The sequence below is a fragment of the Nilaparvata lugens genome, chromosome 8, assembly GCF_014356525.2.
Source record: "Nilaparvata lugens isolate BPH chromosome 8, ASM1435652v1, whole genome shotgun sequence".
NCBI classification, from domain to species: domain Eukaryota; kingdom Metazoa; phylum Arthropoda; class Insecta; order Hemiptera; family Delphacidae; genus Nilaparvata; species Nilaparvata lugens.
Window position 1 is genome coordinate 38779225 of NC_052511.1, and position 23682 is coordinate 38802906.

General features: G+C 32.4%; 1 protein-coding gene across 7 annotated transcripts in view; it reads right to left on the bottom strand.

Moving 5' to 3' along the window:
• LOC111050330 (protein winged eye-like) overlaps window positions 1-23682 on the bottom strand; it is a 64219-nt gene that overhangs the window by 7847 nt on the left and 32690 nt on the right. For 2 of the 7 annotated variants that reach the window (XM_039434712.1, XM_039434713.1), the window contains 10 exons: window positions 22677-22841; window positions 19933-20146; window positions 15996-16192; window positions 12817-13030; window positions 12056-12144; window positions 10835-11182; window positions 8149-8341; window positions 5709-5818; window positions 3680-3885; window positions 1664-1828 (listed from right to left, as the gene is read on the bottom strand). In XM_039434712.1, the coding sequence (XP_039290646.1) occupies window positions 1765-1828; window positions 3680-3885; window positions 5709-5818; window positions 8149-8341; window positions 10835-11182; window positions 12056-12144; window positions 12817-13030; window positions 15996-16192; window positions 19933-20146; window positions 22677-22841 (1800 nt within the window). In that variant the 3' untranslated portion in view covers window positions 1664-1764. Of the gene's footprint in view, window positions 1-1663; window positions 1829-3679; window positions 3886-5708; window positions 5819-8148; window positions 8342-10834; window positions 11183-12055; window positions 12145-12816; window positions 13031-15995; window positions 16193-19932; window positions 20147-22676; window positions 22842-23682 lie in introns of those variants that run through there. The other 5 variants (XM_039434716.1, XM_039434715.1, XM_039434714.1 and 2 more) reach the window with 5 other exon arrangements.

Sequence of the window (23682 nt, forward strand, 5' to 3'; positions counted from 1 at the left end):
AGTGAAACTCAAACTATACAAAATTTACTGTATAACATTGACTCCACTGTATTATTCATTTCAGCAAATTGATATATTTTGATTAGATTTAGCGAAACTCAATACCAACTATACAAAATTTATTAAATAATATTGATTCCACTATATTATTCATTGCAGCGAATTGATTTCTTCTGATTGAATTTAGTGAAACTCAACTCAAACTATACAAAGTTTACTGTATAACACTGATTCAACTGAATTATTCATTGTAGCGAATTGATATCTTTTGATTAGATTTAGTGAAACTCAATACTCAATTTATTGTATAAAATTGCTTTCACTGCATTATTTACTGTAGCAAATTGATTTCTTCTGATTAAATCTAGTGAAACTCAACACCAACGATACAAATTATTGTATAGCATTGTATTATTTATTGTAGCGAATTGATATAGTTTGATTAAATTTAGTGAAAGCCAACACTGACGATACAATACATTGTATAACATTGATTTCACTATATTATTATTTATATTATTCATGAAATAATGAAGAATACCTTCTCCATTCCATGCAATTGATTCAATTTGATTAAAGTTAGTGAAACTCAACTCCAACGATAAAAATCATTATATCTACATTAATTTTACTGAATAATTTATAGTATTATAATGATTTCTTTGTATTATTTATTAATTCATTTGTTAAATCAGAGCAATAGGAAACGAGAAATCCAAAAATAGGAAACGGTAAAATCCAAAACTGCTCACTTTCCTAATCCATAGAATAGAATAGAACTTTATTAACATAATTCAGATAGTACAGAAAGAGAAAATGAAAACTCATTCACAAAAACACCTCGTTTGAAAAATTAATTCAAAATAACATAAATGTTCTCTTTCGACAAAGTAAAAAAAAAGTTCTTAGGCTTGGCCGAAGCCGTCAGCCGGGTTGATAGTTTACAGTCCTTATAATAAAAATTTATTGCAGACAAAGCACCATGCTCACACACAAAATGCTCAGAATGCTTACACATTCTCACTATGACACTAATAGAATTACTTTCCTAATTTTGATAGGCATAATCACCTACGGTTGAAATTTCTAAATAAATTATTACGGTGTACATAAATTTGTAAATGATAGCAGCCCTCACTATTGTTTTTCAAGAAAATTTATCTTTCTTCGTGAAAACATTATATATTTATCTATTTCTCGTCAATTCGAGAAAAATACCCGTATATTGATATCATGCATTTCACGGTATTCAGCAGATAATCCATTAAATCTGAGATAAATCTTATTTAAATTGATTTGTTAAAAAAAAAAATCTTATTTTTATGAATTGGTTCATCTCAGCTTTCAACACAATGATTTGGAGAATAATCCTGTATCGTATCAGTGAAATTTCAAAATAATACTGGGAAATGGAACTGTACTATAGTTTGTGTAAAACAAGTTGAGACTTGGCCCTCCATCCGAAGAAATTACAGGGTTGCCAAATCGTGTAAAATTGCAACTTTCTCAAATTTCCAATTCAACGTCAGAATTGGATGTAGAATATCATCCCCGATATCCTAGTAGTGCTAAAAACGTTTCAGGGATGAAGGATTAAAAATTTAAAAAAATTATAATTCCAACAAATAATGTTGATAGCACTGTTTTCGTGAAAATAACTCACCGGATATGCCAGTTTTTCAGGACATCCGGATGTCTCCTCGGGGTGATAGAACCACTTGACCTTGACAACCATGTTGTGAGTCCAGGACGACCACATGGACTCTATACGACCGATGAAGGGCCGATCTGGTCGACCAGTTGACAGGAAAACTGCACAGTCGCCAACCTGAATAAAATTACCAAAATCAATTGTAATTCACTACAAATTTATATAGAAGCTATAGTTACTATATTTCAAGAACTATGATGATAATGATTTAAAACTGTGAAGTTTTTTAGTTGATCAGACGATAATTTGATATGAAATAACAGATATTTTGATGTTGGAAAAACTTCAACAGTCAAAAATGAATATCAATAATGAAGTAACTATTTTCATTTATACTTGAATGTTTAATTATAGAGAATTACTATTGTAGTACCCTTGTAATATAAATTTGATTAAAACTTATTACAAGGGTACAATAGTAAGGTCAACGTTATAATGGCAGTGGAGAGAGATGGGAGAACAGCGATGCCGATTCTCTGCCTTGCCACTGCCTTCTATAGAAGTATAGCTGATACCGGTATATCTGATGTGTTATTAACTGTACATTATTTTGTTTAAAATAATTTATTATATTTTATTTTATCAAGAAAACATATTTTTCAATGATTAAATTTAACAATTTAGATTGGATATTTTGTTAATTAGCAATATTTCGACATTTAGGGCCGTTTGCACAGTCAAAGCTTAAACTGAATTTAGTCAGCTTGTGGCTTAAACTCAAAATGAAACAAATTTTAACAAACGAGAATTGATACGGATTTAATCTAGTTTAAACTGTCACTGTGCAAACGGCCCTAAAACAAGTAGTGTTCATGAAAAATAAGTTTAAAAAGGGTACTAGTTATCGCAATTAACGTCGAGCGCTTAGCTCTAGGGACAAACTAATTCCGCTAGATCGCTCCAGCTGTACCTTTCATTTGCTGCCCGAGCATAGCAGGCGTAAAACCGTGCTTTAAAGGTACACATACCAGCGGCTATTCTTGTGTCTATAAAAGAAGTTTAAGCATCAACTTTATTCATCAAGAACAGCGCTACAAGTTGCTATGAATTTGAAGTCTATAGATCGAACATTGAATGTGAAAAAGGAGTTTAAAATGCATAAAAATTCAATTTTTTCCAGATTTTCAAAAACAAAGTTGACGTAATTTTTGCTATATTGAAAAGGAGATTTGCATATTTTTCTCAAATTTTTCTGACCAGTAGTTTTTGTAGGGTATGTGTACCATCTGCCTCAAAAAAGTGACTTTTGAAGCCCTATTGTTAGCCAACAGAAGCTGATTTCAATTGCATAGATTATTTTCTAAGAACCTGTCCAATAGATTAGAAAAAGAAAAAAAAGATTATTTTTGAAAAAAAAAGTATTGAATGCACAACCTTAAACGATTCCAGTAGCTCTATTAAAATACTTTATTATAATTTATTCAATTAAATTTTCTATTTAATTTCAACTTTTCTAAATTTAAATTTTATAAATATTTTGGACAAAAGTCATGAAGTGTAAACATGACCTATTGGACAATTTCTATCTACTTTTTCTGTAGTTGAGAAGTTGATATTGTGGTAATTATTCATATTGAATGAAAAAGACTAAGAAATTGTCAAAAAAACACAGATTTATTGATACTTAGAAAGATCGGTTTCGGTTATTACACCATTGTCAATCTCTGATAAACATCAGTTAGTACATCAGTTTATCAGAGATTGACAATGGTGTAATAACCGAAACCGGTCTTTCTAAGTATCAATAAATCTGTGATTTTTTGACAATTTCTCAGTCTTCTTCATTCAATTTCTATCTAAATTTGGGAAAGGAACAGTTTTGGGCTTTAAGCCTGTGGTTCCTTTTCCAATATCATACATAGTTGAGAATAATAATATTTATAATGATATATTATTCATAGTTGTGAATTGATTATGTATCAATAAATAATTTATGATTGATAAATACTATTGGAAGTGAACACTCACATTGATAGTTTCGTTTTCCCGATGGATTGACTTGTAGAACTCTTTGCGACAACGGCCCTTGGCTCCCGGTCTCTTATAGCCCTTGCCCAGCCACTGCCAAAGCTGCTTGGCAGGCAAGAAGGCGGCCATCTTGCTTTTCCGGCCTCCACACTGTTTTGACGGTCGCGGTGCTTCTTGAATTCTTTCGTGTTTGTAGTGTCTGCCTGCTAACAACATCAATAGTAATCAACTTCTTAAATAGTAATCAACTTCTTAAATAGTAATCAACTTAATAGTAACTAACTTGATAGTAAATAACTTAATAGTTACTTCTTAATAGTAATCAACTTCTTAAATAGCCTGTAAGTTTCGCCTGCTCCTCTCTCCCATATTATTCTTTATTGATTCATATAATAAGTACATCATCAAAATGATAGGGAGGGAGAAAATAAGGTAACCTTGTGCTATTCCTCTCCCAAATTTAGATAAGGTTACACATACTCCGACATAGGTTGCCTTGTAGTTGAGTTGTTCACTTCACAAAATTTTCAGTCCTTTAATTATCTTCACAAAGTAGATTTTTAAATTTAGATGCTTCAAAACTAAACATAAAAGTAATATTTCACATTATTATAACTAATCCATATGTACAGGGTTGTGCAGAGGAAACGCATGTTTTTCGAATAGCCAGTACTCGTCAACGGGAGAGGGTATTGCCCTGGAACAAATGTTGGCAGACGACCCATACTATGCCATTTCATTTGCTATGAGCGTTGGAACCTACAACATCGTGTGTTCGCTGTTAAGAAGTTTTTTTAGAAACAATGATTCTGTAGTCACAGTGCAACGCTTTTTCGTCAATATTTTAGAGTTGAGGGTCGAGGAGCAATGCCCGATCGAAATACTGTACTCCAATGGGTTGCAGCGTTTATGAGTACTCTACTAGTTCTGTGATGAAAAAGAAACCACCTGGTCTTTCCCGTTCAGTTCGTACTCCTGAAAATGTAGACCGAGTCAGTGTCGTCCAGTCGATCGTCTAGGACTAGTAACAACTACCGTTCTGACTCGGTCTACACTTTCTGGGGAACGGTGAAGACCAGGTGGTTTCTTTTTCATCTCAGAACTAGTACTCATAAACGCTGCAACCCATCAGAGTACAGTATTTCGATCGGCCATTGCACCTCGACCCTCAACTCTAAAATATTGACGAAAAAGCGTTGCGCTGTGACTACAGATTCATTGTTTCTAAAAAAAAAACTGCTTAACAGCGAACACACGATGTTGTACGTTCCAACGCTCATGGCAACTGAAATGGCATAGTATGGGTCGTCTGCCAACATTCGTTCCGAGGCAATACCCTCTCCCGTTGACGAGCACTGGCTGTTCGAAAAACATGCGTTTCCTCTGTATAACCCTGTATATACCTACAATAATTCCAGAGAAAAAGTAGCATTAGCTGTGATTTTTTGTCGTTACAGCTTTAATATGTGAGTATTCACATAAATTCCGTTTGTGTTTTCATCTTGGTAAACCTTATTTTCACAAAGTAGATTTTTAAATTTAGATATAGTAGGTTTTAATTATTAAACGTGATGTAGAAATGAATAAATGACTCAATTAATTGATCATGTTAATACTTCAAAAAGAAGAATCTCACTATAGATTGTAGAATAGGTAAAGCACATTTTGCTTTGTCAGCATGCATTGTTTGAGTGGGGAGTATTGATGTTTTCTAAAGGGAATGCAGATAGTTTGAAATCAATGTCGCACTATAAATTATTGTAGAATAAGTATAAGGCTAGGCACACACCAGTTAGTCAAGAAAAGACAAGACACGTTTAGTCACAATACTTCACATAGTTGCTTATGATGACATGTCTAATTGCAATGACTAATCGGTGTGTGTTGCTTCATTATTAAGCAACTATGTGAAGTATTGTGACTAATCGTGACTAGTCTTGTTTTGACTAACTGGTGTGTGCCCACCCTTATAGTAACAGTCGATGATGATGATAACATTTATGTTCAATATTTAATCAAAGTAACGCACCTGAAGGGGTTTCGAGTGTGGTCTATCCGTTTGTGTTCCATCAGTCTCTTTTGGTGGCGACATTTTGTTTTCGTCTCCTTCTTCTTTGTTCGTCTCGCTGCTATCCGCTGCTGTAAATGGACAATTTTGTAAATTTCAAACATAGAAAAATAATTTTAAAATGTAAAGTTTTTTGCAGAAATTGTTTTTCATAGGTTGGTGCAGGAACATCATGATTTTTATGAAAAGAATAGCAATAATTCGTCATTTAGCTTCAATATTCCCAATCATTCATTGAGCATACTTTAAAATCATTTGTATGCTACCTTAGAAGCACTTTAAATACATTTTTTGGTACCTAAAAAACACTTTCAAACATTATCAATGATAGTAATTATCATCAATCATTGATAATAATAAAAAATGAGAATGATATTGTATGTATCAATGTATGAATAAATAATAATAATAATAAATAAATATTGTTGGATTGTGTGAGTTACCATAGAATTTATCCGATTTGATACTGATGTACAAAGTAAATACTTGAAAGTGATTTGATACAAACATTAGCATGGGAGGTACCATAGAAGATTATATATTGTTTCAACATCATATTTACAAGATGAATTTTATAAATTATCTACAACGTTGCACAGATTATGAGTTATCAACAGAGAGTATAGACACTCTGATTGGTTATTTTTTGGTTACCATAAAGGTGCGTACAGACTTTCGCTCTGCTCCGCAACCGAACGTCACTCCAGCAGAGCGATTGATGATCGACCGGGGAGCAAGAGTAGTTCGACCGGGGAACGCGAGAAGATCTAACATCTTCCGTAACGTTCATGATGGGTGCGTGGGAGGAGCGACTGTAGTTCGATGGTGGCACGAGGGAGGTACGAGGGCGGTACGAGGGAGGAGCGTGCTCGGTGCGGGTCGGAAGCGCGAATATGTGTACGCAGCTTAATATACTGCATATTTACAAGATAATTTTATAAATTATCTACAACGTTGAACAGATTATAGTTACTACCAGAAAGTATAGACACTCTCTGATTGGTTATTCTTTGGTTACCATAATATACTGCATCTGTTTCAACACTATACAATACAAATCAGGCGGATATCATATCGCTAGCTGGCTATAGTTAGGTGAATATCATAGCTGATCAATTTGAACACCAACATCCGGTTGCACCGGGTTAACTACAGGCATTAATCGACACAATTAATTCCACGAGACACAATCAGAGAAGCCTTCTTCTCCTCGCCACAGACAAACCTTGTTTGATTAGTTGTAGTGAAATTTAATCATGATTATAATTTAAAACCGGGCCTAATTGTATTTGAATCCTATAAACCAATCATCTTCGTTTAATGTAGTGACTAAAAAACTGATCCAAATAACTACACAGTATTTACAAAATACAAACTTTTCATGGACCTATAAAAAGTATATTTCAACTTTCAACTCGTTTCACGAGTACTTATCGTACTTTGTATAGTTTACTTTGTAGACTAGGTTTAGACTGTTCTGATGTAGGTTTAACTAAGTATATTTATTTTTTTATTCATTCAATCATTCAGAATTACACAACTTTCAGAAGAGTGTCTCAGGCTTATAAGCCCGAAACGGTTCCAATTCTAATTTATACAACAGTCCAAATGTAGCCAGGTTATTTGTCACTTCTACATTTTTCAATTACACACTTCAATTCACAATTAAATCAAACAAAATTATTTTTCAAATTGAAAAAAAAAAAATACTCTAGAATGAATTAATTCAATCACAGTTCTACGTTAATAGACTGTATTTACTTTAACCTTCCGGTAGTCGCGCCCTACTCAGTCACACGAGCAGTCGCGTGTTGTACTTTTTACAACATCCAATTTTCCAAGTGCTATGTACTCTGTTTACTGTCAAAACATATTAATTAATTGTATAATTACTTTTTCCATCTTCTTGGATTATTTTACGCCTATGAACATTTGGATGTTCAATTTCATAGCCCAATAAGGTACACCAAGCAAAGCCATCAATTCTGTGAATTGGTTCATTTACAGTCCCCGTATACAGTCTTTCACTATATTATGCACAGTGCGACTGAATGGTACCTAAAGTCTGAACCATTGCTCGGTTAGTACTGCAACTCAGTGGAGTGATGGGGGAAAGTTTTGGAATGCATAGGTGACTCATTCACTGACACCATCCCATTCAATAGTTTTGTACAGCAAACTGACACTGGTGTACTTTTTACAACAGCGCGACTGCCGAAAGGTTAAAAAACTCGAAAACTAGATGCTGCGAATTGTATTCATAATATTGTTGACTATCAACCAGGTTGATACTTTAAGACATGATCCATCCCAACACTTTTATGTATAAATGTAATTCTATAAATGTAATTATATTTGGGAATTAATGTATTTATGGTAGATGGTGAAGGTGAATACTAACAGGAATGGCGGTGTTTATGGTGCCTGTGCTTATGGTGCTTATGCTTGTGATGGTGGTGAGGCTTATTGCAGCACTCACGGTGTTTCTTCTTCTTTTTGTGCTCTCCTCCACTTCCACTTTCTCTTCTCTCCATCTCCATTCTGTGCTTCTCGCGTTTCTTCTTCTTCTGACGACGTCGTTCCTTCTCCTCCTCCTTCAAACAAAATTCAACAGATATTAAAATCTTACACAAACTATTTGAACAAGTATAGATGAGGCAATAAGTCTATAGTGAGGTCCACGTTATAATGGCAGTGTTTGATTAGCAATGGTATTAATAATAATTTCTCTGATTGCCAATGAATTGCAACCAGAGGAGTTTATTGACAAAACATATTATACATTATACATACAAAAGTTGCTAATACTAAACTTAGTTCTAATTATGCTACCCCACTATAATAATATGGTCGTGGTGATCATAATATTCTTTTCCTTATTGCTATCCTTGTCTATCATTCAACAAAGTGGATAGCGCTATCTCTTTCTCACTTTGCTCTGTTGCCAGATCGTCTTTTAATAATGTAGAATTTATCATCATTGACAAAATATTTCATCTTAATAATAAAAATTTATTATGAAGTTATTGAAAAATATAATTTCTTGTTCAATAAAATATAATTATTTTAAACGAGAATTAAAAGTTAATATTACATCGATAAATCTGTATCAGCTACCGTCTATAAAAAGGATTGACAAGAGGAGGATCGGCAACGTTGATCTCCTATCTTTCTCCACTGCCATTATAACGTGGACCTCACTATAGTTACAGACACATAGATTTTCAGCCGTATTCATAAATTCTATTAGATTGAATATAACTTGATAAACATATGATGTGATCATGTGTTTGTCAAGTTACATTCAATCTGGTAGAAATTATAAAGACGGCAAAAATCGTACGTCAAAAATCGATGTGTGTGTAACTGGCGTTAGATTGAAGACCGATAAAAAAATGTAGATGAAAATAGAAAAATACTATTGTCACAAGATTGAACAGAATTTTAGGTGATCTTTTATTGGCAGTGCAGAGAGGTTTTTTGCAGTACAATTTATGTGATGTATTGTTTATACAATTTTTGTTATATTCAAGCGGTTTGTACATATTTCTTTTTAAAAATAAATAAATTTCAAACTAAAAAATCAATGAAATAAACAGATTCAATAAAATTAAAGAAAAAAAAGAGGTGAAGATAAATAGTTGAGAGTGGAGAGTTAGAGAATGTGATGAAGATTAGAAGGGTGAAAAATAAGGATAATATTATGGAAAATTATTGTAACAGTTTAAGAATAGAGATAGAAAAGCTGGAAGAAGATGGTGTAGGAAATAATTGAGATTGAGAGATGACTGGTAGGAATTTAAGAGTGAAAATGTAATAGATAATGACGTTCAATGATCAATGAGGAATAATCTAGTGGGAATATCAAAGCACTTGAATATGGAGATAACAGACCATTTACTTGGTGTAAATTTTAGTGGAGGCTGGGGGATATAATTCAGCTTGTTAGGAGTGTTTCCGTTTTGTGAGCCTGACTTATTTGAATAGAGCCGTTGTTGTTAAAAGTAATAGTTCAATTGAGATTAGTTCAAAATTTATCAGTAAATGCTCAATTTATTTAAGTATTTATTGTTGCAATCAATTTCAAGACAATAAAATTCATTCAATCCAAATTAATTATAAATAATATAGCCTACAATAAAACAATGTTTTCCCGCCCAAAACTGATTTTCCTTTAAATATTTCCAAAAACCTGTACAAGATTCATGATAAAATTGATGTTGTTTTCCAAGACAAAAGACCATCATAATAACATTTTTTTCTTAGGGCTACTCTTAATAATCAAGAAATAAAAATAAAAAATCTAAGAATATTTTTTTTAATTAACTTACAGTAAGTAAGAAAATTAAAAAAGAGATCGACAATGGTGTAATAACAACCGAAACCGGTCTTTCTAACTATCAATATATCTGTGGTTTTTGACGATTTCCTAGTCTTTTTATTTAATTTAAAATTAAAAAAAGGGTACTTGGGATTTTTCATTTTTTGGCTCTATAATAACTTTGTTGTAGTCTAGACCCTGTGTATCATCGTAAATAGCTAAAAAAACACTTTTTATGATAGAATGAGGATTGCATTTTACTCCCGAAGAGAAGCTTCATCAGTCCTTTATCAGCCTCCTCCTGATTCGCTAGTCCTCAGGAGTGAAATGCATTTCTCATGGCATCATAAATAGGTAAGTGGTTTTTAAAAATTCATGAAGATACACAGTATCTAGACTACGACAAAGTTATTATGATAAATTCTCAATTCATCAGAGTATTGGCTCAAAACTAATTAAATAGTCTAATACTTTTTTCAAAATTCATTTCACGAGGCAAAACAATTAGAATATTTTCATTTTTTGTGTAGTTGAGAAGTTGATATTGTGTTAATTATTCATATTAAATGAAAAAGACTAAGAAATTGTCAAAAAACACAGATTTATTGATACTTAGAACAACCGGTTTCGGTTATTACACCATTGTCAATCTCTGATGAACAGAGATAAGAATAAGTAATAGAGAATAAACAGAGATTCTTTTTAATTTAATTTTTTTTTCTAACAATGAAAAAAATGAGATTGGAATGGAACCAGTTTTACATACCTCAGTAAGAGTTTTCACTGTCGGTTGATTTGCTACATGTGTCTCTCCACTACCACTAGCACCATTGTTTATCTCTCTGTCCTTCGATTCTTTTTCAACTCGGTTCATCAATCCATTTTCATTCTCTTCGCTATTACGATCTCCTTCTTCCTCATCTTCATCCGATTCCGCATCCATCCTCTCTTGTTCGTTGACAACTTCCGCTGCTTCCTCTTCGTGATGTTCTTCCATGCCTTCTTCGTCATCTTCGTCTTCTCCTCCTTGTCTTGGTTCCTCTTCTTCAGCCATTGCTTCATCTGGTTCGTCAGTGTGTTCTTCATCTATTTCCTCCAAAGCTTGTTCTGCAGTCTGTTTGAAAAAAAAATTAAATTCATTAAAAAATCAAATTTGATTGAAAAATGCTGTTCGAAATTGAGTGCCGGTTGCACAAAAGCCGGTAAAATTTTAACCATGATTAATTCCACGACAACCAATCAGAGAAGCCGTCTTATCAAAAAGGCCTTCTCTGATTGGTTCTCGTGAAATAAATCACGGTTGAAATTTAACCGGCTTTCGTGCAACCGGACCTGAGTATCTTAAAAATTCTAGTAATATTCCTGATAAATCTATAGGTAATATGATTGAGAGGTGTCTAGGGAGTTCAATGTAAAACTCATATGGGTTTTATTTTGTTCATTGTTATTTTATATTGAACTAGTAGGTAAACTGTGCTCCGCAAGGGTATAATTAAAAACTTGACAAACTGGAAATTTGACCTACTGAAATTTTGAAAAAATTGCCATCCTCGGTAAATTAAGAATCGATATGCAAAATTTCAAGTTAAAAAAATGAAATAGGGAAATTTTAAATATGCTATAACCATCCTCGGTAAATTAAGAATCGATATGCAAAATTTCAAATTAATCAGTCCAATAGTTCAGACGTGATGATGCGTCATTCGTGAATTTCCTATACCGTACGTGAATAAGCCAATTCTTTCCTTTATTATATTATAGATGATACCAATAATATAGTCTACGATAGTTGGTCAAGCAGTACGGTATTGAACTTTCTCCAATATCATCATATCTTACCGATAACATGTGAAAGGATATTCTACTAAAAAACTAGGAAATCGAAGACATCCTATGTAATGGAATAGGGAATTTCGCATTGTAAATTTCAAAAAAATATTGGGTACTGCATCTTTATTTTATTCTGAAAAATAATATATAAACTTACGATATTTGTCTTAGTACTGTTCTCACTGCTAGCTGTTGAAATGCGCCTCTTTCTCTTACCCAGCGTCAGCAAAGGGTTCGGATCATATTCTGTAACATAGGGAAATTATGACTCAGTAATCACATCATCTTATAAACTCATCTAAGACAATAGGCTAAACTCAAAACTGTCCCTCTCCCGATTTTAGTCGATCCTTTCAACATGCTTCGTTTACAGAAATAACAACTCAGTGATCATTCTTGAAATTTGTTTGTCACTGAAATTCTCCACTCAAATTGCTTTTAATATTCTATTTTCTTTTACATAAATAATGACGAGATAAACTGCATTGTGTTATATTCATTGTAACAGGTATTTCAATTAGTTTATTGTATATTGTTTTCTCTCATTATATTTTTTGTGTTGTGAATTAATTGAAATGCTCACTGACAGACTTGGAATACTTGAAAAAAACCATTACAAACATAAATAATGACGAGATAAACTGCATTGTGTTATATTCATTGTAACAGTTATTTCAATTAGTTTATTGTATATTGTTTTCTCTCATTATATTTTTTGTGTTGTGAATTAATTAAAATGATCACTGACAGACTTGGAATACTTGAAAAGAAACCATTACAAACAAAAAAAGACAATAGGATAACTTACATATTGCAATAGCATGCATACTATTATATTATTACAAGTTGATGACTTAAAACATACATTACTTCGTTTTTTTAATTTGATTTGAACTCGAGACGAACAAAAATACTAACCGACAACAGGATATCCCTTGGGCAGCAGTCGCAGGTCGTCGAGAGGGATGCGGCCGTTGTCTCCATCGTCGAACTCGACACAGACGAGGTCGTGGTGGTGGGGGGAGGGATGGAGAGCCACAGTGCCCGGGTAGAGGCAGCGGTACTGCTGGGACCAGAATGCGCACAAGCGGGTGCCTTGCATCGGGGCTATCTCCAGTTTCACCTCTAGTAGCTGAAACGTTCAAGAAAAAGTCATTAGTAACTGAAAGTTGAAACTGGAGTCCATCAGTCGCAAGAGAATTGATTGTAAACTGCGAAATCGATAGTTTGCAAAATGAATAAATGGGAGAGAGAGATAAGATATAAGATACTAATTGACAATTGTTAAAAAGCTGTTGCCTATGTTAACATTCACAAAAATTTACAATATAAAATTAAATCAAACTTGAAAAATAAATAATTATTTAACAGTATTAATCAATAACGAATATAAAAGAGAAATAATATAGTATATATCACAAAAATTTACAATATAAAATTAAATCAAACTTGAAAAATAAATAATTATTCAACAGTATTAATCAATTACGAATATAAAAGATAAATAATATAGTATATATTAAGCCATCAACATTAAACTACATCACATTAGCAAACTAGAGGAGAGGAAAGTTGTTATTTGCATCCATGTGGAATGAAACTTATCATGAAAGTATACCATGAAAAATTAAACTTCATAATACAATAGAGGGCAGATGAATAAACTATGAAGGTGGTTATATCATAAACCATTTTGATCGACTTTTAATAATTGAATTGAATTTATTGCCCAAAATTACAAATACATTTTTCTACAATATAATTACAAGAGTATACAATATTGCAACTTGAGTATAACAATATTATTTATATAATATTTGGCACTGCCAACATAAGAAACCTTGTGTATTGGCAGTGGGATGCGGTTAACTTATTTTGCTTCAAACACTTAATATACAATTCAAATTTGACAATGTTAAAGAAAGTATTACAGCATGAATGCACCGAGATTGATTGATTGATTGATTGATTGATTGATTGATTGATTGATTGAGTACTTTATTTATGTAGATTACAATATATACTGGCTTATACCTTATATACATAGCTTACAATACAGCAAAATTATAGATGAATTTACATAATATAGACTAAGAAAATATTATTGAACTGTATGATATGAAAAAGCAATTTGTAATATAAGAACTTCAGATAATAATCATATTGTTATGCATCTAGATAATTGGCGGAGCTTTGGACAGATCAAGTCCATTCTTCGGAAAGAATATTAAAATATCCTCCCCACTAACTCTCTACCAAAACGTTAATTTCCGTTATTAAACTAAGGATTTATTTATTAATGGAAATATTGTAAAAGTTTTAATCAATATGAATATTAAAGGAAAAAAAAAAATTGATAAAGTAAAATAATTATATAGGTGGATAAGATCAAAATAATTGATTAATAAGATAAGTAGCTGAAAGTAGATCAGGTTATCAACTTTCAGTAATATACAGCAGTATGCAGTGGATAATTGAAATAACATGAGTTTATAATATATATATAATTCGTTCTATAACATGGTTTATATTGGTGGTTTAATCGTTTAAAGGTTTATAGGGTGGAATGGGTGAGGGATGTTGTCATGTGATCGTTCTAGGGCCGGACAGTTTCAGTCATTTGTTCCAATATGTTTTTTTTAAAGTCAGTATGAAGCTCGCTCGGCTCTCGATAGACCTGATAGAAACAGGAAGTGTATTCCATGCACAACAGGCACTGACTAAGAAGGTTTTGTGAAAAGTAGTTCGATGATTGGGTATCCTTAAAGTACTTTCTCCGTTTCTAGTATGTAAGCACTATCCTCCTACCTTCAGAGACAAATTTGAAATCATCTTTAAAATAGATCGGATTACCGTATTTCAAGATATCTCTAACAAGCTTGACTATTCGAAAAAGCCTCTGATCGGGAAGCTTTAATGTTGAACTAGCAATGTGGGATGGGTGATATGATCATGGCGTTGGAGAGAGTAGACAAACGTAGACAATATTTTGGCACGCGTAGTTTATCATTCAGAGTGACTTGCATATCGTTAAGAACAGAATTACAATACATTAAATGTGGGAAGATGAGAGATTGAACCAATAATAATTTATGTTTCTAGGGAGATATCGTGCATTTTCTTCAATGCATGCATGGCTGAGAATACCTTTTTACAAGTTTTGTTCACTTGTTCTGACCAGTCAAGAGTATTATTCATAATAATGCCTAAATTTTTAACTGAGCTACAGTAAGGAATGTCATTACCGTCTACACTAATTTTGTGAATCGATTCAAGGTCAATATTGTTAGAGAGAGAGAGAGAGAGAGAGAGAGAGAGAGAGAGAGAGAGAGAGAGAGAGAGAGAGAAAGAGAGAGAGAGAGAGAGAGAGAGAAGGGAATAACATATTGAGACGGACAGACGGACGAGTACAGGAAGAGAGAAAGATTAAGAATGAGAGGGAAAGAAAATGAATAGGAGTGAACGCAATAGGTGGGAAAATGGCGCACACACTATAACTTAAAATTTTCGCTTTTCTTATAGCTGAAAAGTTCAAGGAAACAATCATTAATAATAAGTGGAAGTTTGAACTGGAGTACATTAGTAAGGAGGGAATTTATTGTAACTGAAAAATCGTACGACAAATAGGAATTAATCGAAGGATACGAGGTGGAGAAAGTTGTAATGGGAAGATATTAACCAAACAATAAAAACAATTATTAAATAATTTTTGTGTGCATTTATATTTTTTTAATAAAGTAGCCTACTTGGATTATTGATAAAATTCAACATCCATAGATTATCATACATCAACAGAATTGTTTCATTTGTGTTGATGTTATTAGATTAAAAAAATGTATTTCTTATTTTTAGTACTCGTGGCTGTGCTCAAGGCTTCTTTTTCCAGTCACGCCAAAAGCTATTGTATTTTAATGATTATTTTTGTGTGTAAAAATATTTCTTGTATTTGGAAATAAATTCATTGAAAAAAAAGGAGAATGTATGCTTACAGTTTAATTACTGAGCACTTCCTCCTAAGAATCAATTTGAGAATATACGTTCAAAATAAAATCATTGAGCATTTCCTCTTGAGAATAAATGTGAGAACGTATGCTTACGATGTCATTGAGGAGCTCTTCTTGTGTGTAGATATGGGGTCGGTGAGCTCGCTCCCCATCCAGGGTGATGCTATAGAGGTCAGGTGCCTGGATCTCGGCCAACTCTCCCGCATACAGCAGACCTCCCTTCGCCACCAGAACTCGACAGGGTAGACCTCCCTCGTTCTCCAGGGTGGCCAAAGTCAGCCGACACTCCACTGAAACAGGTAGGTCACGTATTTGTTTATTCATTCATTCATTTATTAATTTTATACAATAAGTACATTATCAAAATTATATAGAGAGGAAAAATATGGTAACCATGTGCTATTCCTCTCCCAAATTTAGATAACACATAGTCCGAAATAGGTCAAGTCATAGAGAAAGGATAAGCCTAAGCTTATGAAATATTTGTTTGTCTCTGGTTGAGTCTTGTATTTCTTCAATTCACAAAAAATTGAGTCCTCAAGTATTTTCACAAAGTAGATGCTTCAAAACTTAACATGGAAGAAATATTTATTCATTCATTTTTCCATTGACTAATATAGGCACAGTCATATACGATGAATTATCTATCGACATCTTTCACAAGTGAGAAATCCTATTATATTAAGCGAGCAATTTCTGTATTTTTATATATTTATACCTGGTTATTTATGTTCAACGGATCTCGAAAACGGCTCAAACGATTTTCACGAAATTTGGAACATAGTAGGTTTATGATATAAAAATTCGATTGCACTAGGTCTCATCCTTGGGAAAACTCACTGAACGACATTGAAAGGATAATATTCATTCTTGGCTGAAACAGCTGTGGATAATAAAAAAGTGAGTGAGCTCACTGTGGAAAATCAAAATATCGCATCCCCGAAATTCATAAGATGACATGTAGCCAGCTGTGAAATTTAAAAACGATCATTTTAGAGAATTGTGTTCTGTTTATCAATAAATAAAAATAACGAGCGAAGCTCGGTGCCCCGATATTAGAGATTAAAGGTAGGCGCACACAGACCGTCATCGGACGGACGGCACGAATCGGAAGATTAGATTTGATGCCTTGTTTTCAATTGGAGTGCGCATACCTAAACGATACGGATAGGTACGCGCACTCCAATTTAAAACAAAACAATGCATCAAATCTAATCGTCCGATCCGTCCGATGCATGCCGTCCGTCCAATGACAATCTGTGTGCGCCTAACTTAAAGCTGCGTTTATACCAAAGTTATTAACAAAATGTTAATAACTTAATCCTTATAGATTCTATTAGATTATTATTATTATTATTAATGCATACAAAAAGTACATCATAAAAATTGAAAAACACATATGTTCATCATGTGTATGATAAGTCATGTTCAATCTAATAGAATCTATTAGGATTAAGTTATTAACTTTTTGTTAATAACTTTGGTTTAAACGCAGCTTAAGCAAACAAGTTTAGGAAAGGATTTTTCTCAATCAGACAAGCGTAATTGGTAAAAAGTTGTGGTTGCATGAATACTAAATCGGTAACAGAATTTATCATCATTTAAACAATGGACTGGTTTTGTAATTGTCATTGAATATTAGAAAATATGCAATTATTGCGTGAAATTACTATAGTGAGGTTCACGTTATGATGGCATAAATGCGTAAAATGCGTACAATGTTTTGCCGTCCTTATAAATTCTACCAGATTGAATGAAACTTTACAAACACATGATCACATCATGTTTGTCAAGTCATATTCAATCTAATAGAATTCATGAATACGGCTAAAAATCTATGTGTGTGTAACTATAGTGAGGTCCACGTTATAATGGCAGTGGAGAAAGATAGGAGAGAAACATTGCCGAACCTCTGTCTTGTCAATGCCTTCTATAGACGGTAGCTGATGTAATACGGTTTACTGATGTAATATTGACTGTTCATTTTCGTTTAAAATAATCAATTATATTTTATGAAGCAAGAAATTATAGTGAATTTTCATAATAAAGATGGAATATTTTGTTAATTAATCATTAATTCTACATTGTTAAAAAACGATCTGGCAACAGAGCAAAGCGAGAACGAGATAGTTCTATCCGCTTTGTTGAATAATAGACAAGGATAGCAATACCATCGCTAATCAAACACTGCCATTATAACGTGGACCTCAGTATAGTACCCTTTTTATATGTTTTATATAAACACAATTAGTTTCGAGCACTCATGCTATTTTCAAGTGTCAAAATATAATAAAATACATCATTGGAAAATATACTTATAATAAAACGGGAATAGAGGGGTTTGGAACTGAAATCTCAGAGCAACCAACCAGCTCGGCAAGGATAGTCGAGACGACTAAGGCTCGGTTCACACAACAGCCGGTTAAATTTTAACCGTGATTAATTTCATGAGAACCAATCAGAGAAGGCGTTTTTGAAAAGACGGCTTCTCTGATTGGTTCTCGTGGTTCAACAGCCGGTTGAATTTTAACCGTGATTAATTTCACGAGAACCAATTAGAGAAGGCGTTTTTGAAAAGACGGCTTCTCTGATTGGTTCTCGTGGAATTAATCACCGTTAAAATTTAACCGGCTGTTGTGCAACCGGCACTAAGGCGTTGCACTCTTCAGTCTGCTAGCGCTACCTTAACGAATTTAAGTTTCAGTTGGTTGCAATTGGAAATTGAAATGATTCACTCGAATACATTCGTCCTTAACCCTTCGACTACCAAGCAGGGTAATTGGAGACATTTTGTCTATTTTTTTGTAAATAATGTTGATGTATTTCATTGAAACGTTGAGTACTTGTTAAAACATAAACTTTGTTATGTTAACAAACATCACTTTGTTATTTTTTATCATAAAATCATTTCATTCCTCTTATTTTTGAAATTATAAGCAGATTTATCCTGGGGGTAACTCTATTACCCCACTTGGTATTCCATCTCATGAAAATTTTTGGAACCTATATTTTATGCATCATCGGAATACATCAGATATCAATTTAATGTTCAATTCTTATTTGTTTGCCAAACCTGATTCATGATGATTAGAATTTTGATAAAAAAATTGCTTCTCTATAACCATATTATTTGACAACACTTCCCCTACAACTATATTATAGAATGCTTAATTTTGTTGTCCTGTCAGTTTCTGATAGAAAACATATTCTTCAACAGAATAAATTATATTTTATTAGTCAAGAAATTATAGTGAATTATATGAATTTTCATAATTAAGATGGACTATTTTGTTAATTAATTTATTAATTATACATTGTTAAAAGACGATCTGGAAACAGAGAAAAGCGAGAACGAGATAGCTCTATCCGCTTTGTTGAATGGTAGACAAGGATAGCAATACCATCGCTAATCAAACACTGCCATTATAACGTGGACCTCAGTATAGTACCCTTTTTATATGTTTTATAGAAACACAATTAGTTTCGAGCACTCATGCTATTTTCAAGTGTCAAAATATAATAAAATACATCATTGGAAAATATACTTATAATAAAACGGGAATAGAGGGGTTTGGAACTGAAATCTCAGAGCAACCAACCAGCTCGGCAAGGATAGTCGAGACGACTAAGGCTCGGTTCACACAACAGCCGGTTAAATTTTAACCGAGACTAATTTCATGAGAACCAATCAGAGAAGGCGTTTTTGAAAAGTCGGCTTCTCTGATTGGTTCTCGTGGTTCAACAGCCAGTTGAATTTTAACCGTGATCAATTTCACAAGAGCCAATCAGAGAAGGTGTTTTTGAAAACACGGCTTCTCTGATTGGTTCTCGTGGAATGAATCACGGTTAAAATTTAAACGGCTGTTGTGCAACCGGCACTAAGGCGTTGCACTCTTCAGTCTGCTAGCGTAGCGCTACCTTAACGAATTCAAGTTTTAGTTGGTAGCAATTGGAAATTGAAAGTAATTACTTGAATACATTATTCGTCCTAAACTTCTTGTGAATGTATCCAGAGTGTGAACTTCTTTACCTGTATCAAGTTCAGCAAGAGTTGAGATGCATTTGGGAGAAATTTCCGAAGTTTTCTGATTGGAAGTTGAAGGCATAGCTGGCAGGCTCTTTCGTTTATGCATGACTGGAGCTGCCTGCTGTTTGTCTTTGGCCACTTTATTTGCTTTCGCCTGAATGATGCTTCCGGGAAGAGATTTGCTTTTGATTGGGCGTCTCATGCCATTCCCAGACGACTGAAACGACAAGAATTTATCATCAAACGACATTATAAATTTATCATCAAAGTTATATGAGTGAAAACTGCATGCAACCACTGTGTTGTATTGTTAAATGTTTACTTAGCATAGTTGTATTAGCTAGTAGGGTGCAATTTATGCATGTGAATGTATAAATAAATAAGTAGATAAATAAATAAATTGTCAAGTCAGTTCTGCATCAACCATCGAGCAAGTCGTACTCCTGAATGTAAATCAGAGTACAGTTATTTTAATTAAAAAATAAAAACTTTAAAAAAATAGTTTATTGGCAAATTTTAATTTAGATTAATAAAACAGAATGAATGCATAAAGGGAGAATAATCAAGATTTATTTTTTGATTTATGGAGTTAGACAGGATTGAAACATATTCGCAGTTAAAGTACTAAAGCATTAAAACAGTGGATCATAAAGCATTAACAGAATGAATTAAATCAAAATGCACAGAATAGAAGTTGAGTAATTGTTTTTAATATGTAAATGTATAATAATAATTTTAAGTAATTATATACTTATGAATTATTAGTAATAAATAATTAGAATTAAATCAGAAGTAAATAGATATTTTTTTAGATAGCCTATTGAACAATCAATACACAGTCTTTGTGAATTAAGTCAAAGAGAACTAGATAATCAAAATGAAGTTTGTTGGGAGAGCATTCAACAATAAAAAACTCACAGCGTTAGAGAAAATTCAATTAAATAGAATTTAAATTGGATGATAAAGATTGAGTTTGTAGGTGAAACACCAAACAATCAACAGATAGTCTCTAATGTTGATGTCCCCTTAGTTTCACCTCAATATTAATTTTGCACAGATTGATCATTAGACAAGAATATTTTTATTTCAAGTCATGAAATGGAATCTTTGTGCTTGAAATATCAAAAACATTGTTCAATCAGTACAAAAGAATGCTTTATAATTGAGTAGAATCTATTTAGTTCTATGAGTAACTGTGAAGAGCTGCGAAAAGCTAATAATTGAAAACATTACAGTTATGATATAGTATATGGTACAATTAATTTGCCAAAAAAATACTACGGTACTACATATTAAAAAAAGTTATATTTTACTTCATCATAAATATTTGTTCTGTGAATAACAAAACTGAACAATATCAAATTTCATCATAGTCCCATTTACACAGAGTATTCTATGTAAAAGAAAGTGGTGAAAAGTAAGCTACAATTACAAGATCACTGAAGTGTTGTATCACTGTAGTACAATTTAATAATGCATTCAATTGAAAAGTTTCTAATCTAAGAATTCCAGCTTATTCTAGGTCTATATCATGTTTTACTACCAGTTTTTATTAATTTGAACATTTAAAAATAAAACAACACAAAATACATTTATTGTTCACTACCTGGAATTTAATCCAACCATGCCACAAATAATATTTCTCTATTTCAAGCAGAACAACACAACAATTCAATCCAACACTGGCAACTCAGTGGATCGAAGATAGTATTCCCAATCTAAAATAATAAACGCGTTATCTATTATTATCACAGCACCGTATCGATAAATGTTATCAATTTTGTTTCTTCATCTACTGAGAGTTATCAATGCTTTGATATCTACAGGAATTTCCATTCAAGGTGTACAATAACCTTATATATTGAATATACAACCATAATATTAAAACATACATACTATGACTTGCCTAATGCTATAATATTGTAGCCTGATGGTTAATAAAACGAATCTTGAATCTTGAATCTAACAAAAGCTACTTAATGATAAATACTCATAAGTATTTATTCTATATTGACTACCTACTACAAAATGGTAGTCATTTATATTAAATGATATAATACAAAAATATTTTAAAAATAGAATCCTTATAGATTAAAAGGTTTTTCTAAATAAATGAGAATTACAATTGAAATTGAAGTATCCAATACAAGGTAAGAATTCGAGGAAAATCAAATGAATATTTAAAATTTCATTAAAAAGTTAATGATCAATCGAACAAACTATAATGAATAAACTATTAATGAAAGAATAGAATAGAAAGAACGTTTATTGAATAAATAAGCTACATTAAGCGAACCTATGCTTGACAAGGTACCATACAGTATACTAAACATGCAAATTCAAATATAAATATGCATATATCAGTGAACGTTATTTCTACAATAATTTACTTAAAATTATCATGATATTAACTAATTCAAGCAAATGAATTAATAGAAAAGCAAATATACTGAACTGATTTTCCATCCCCCACAGCCTAAGCCTTGGGATGTTTTTCTCTTGTTTCCACTAATTAATTGTTGAATGAATAAAACCATATAAATAAAAATGAATAATGAATGAATACATATTATGAATAACTGACGATGAATGTATGATTAGAAAAGGATTAACTAACTTAGCCCAATGCCCAAAATTATTGTTTCTTTTCCGAATTTTAACAGTAGTATAGGTCCAATAAGTATCTTATGTTCATCAATTTAATTAAATTTTGAAATATATTCATCTTTATTCATGACATAATTTACCTTTGAAACGACTGGAGTCACTTGTTGCGGACTAGCAAGAGGGTTCTCGGGAGGCACACTTGACCTTCTGTGCGCGAATTTCATGTGCAGTGGAGATGTCATCTTGGATTCTTCACTGATGTTGGTCCATTCCATACCGTCCTCTTCTTCGCTCCACAGTTTCATCTGAAATTTACAAAATTAATTCAATATAATTAAAAAAAAGAAACATAATTTAAATCAAATTCACTACACACTGAATGTAAAACTAGAATGTTTGAGTGGGTTTTAACGTTATTTGCTAGATCGTTATTTTCTGGAGATTTTGATAGCAAGTAATCTGAGAATATTATTCCTGTATGAGAAAAATTTATGACGTTTACTTTGTGTTATGAATAATCTTAAAGGGTGATACCAGCAGTGAAAATGAAGTACCTACCCATATTGCAAAAGCAGGTTCCTAGTCAGGAACATGACTGTGTGGTACTGAATAATGAATAGGACAGAATCATGTCGTCCAGTATTTTTCAGTTATCAGTAATGATTTAGTGAAGTATTCTTATTTAATTTGGTTTTCAACTTTTCTAAATTCTAAATTCCTAGATTATAAATATTTTTGACTCAAAATTGGACAATAATCATGAAGTGAAACATAAGCTATTTTTGGATAACTTCTATCTAAATTTGGGAAAGGAACAGTTTTGGGCTTTAAGCCTGTTGTTCCTTTCCCAATCATTCATAGTTGAGAATTATATTGTATGTATAAATAAATAATGTTATTGAGTATATTACAATTAGAAAGCTTTTCATTCTTTACAGTTGTGTTGTGAGTGATGTTGTGGTACTTTACCATAATGAAAACACTAATTTAAATTGTCAACCACTTTTTATTATAAAATATTATAATATACACAGAAGCCACGAAACCAGGTTGTGTGTATATTATAATATTTTATAATAATAAAAAGTTGTTGACAATTTAAATTTGTCTTTTCACTTTTCATTCTGGTTTATTCTTTCAAGTGGA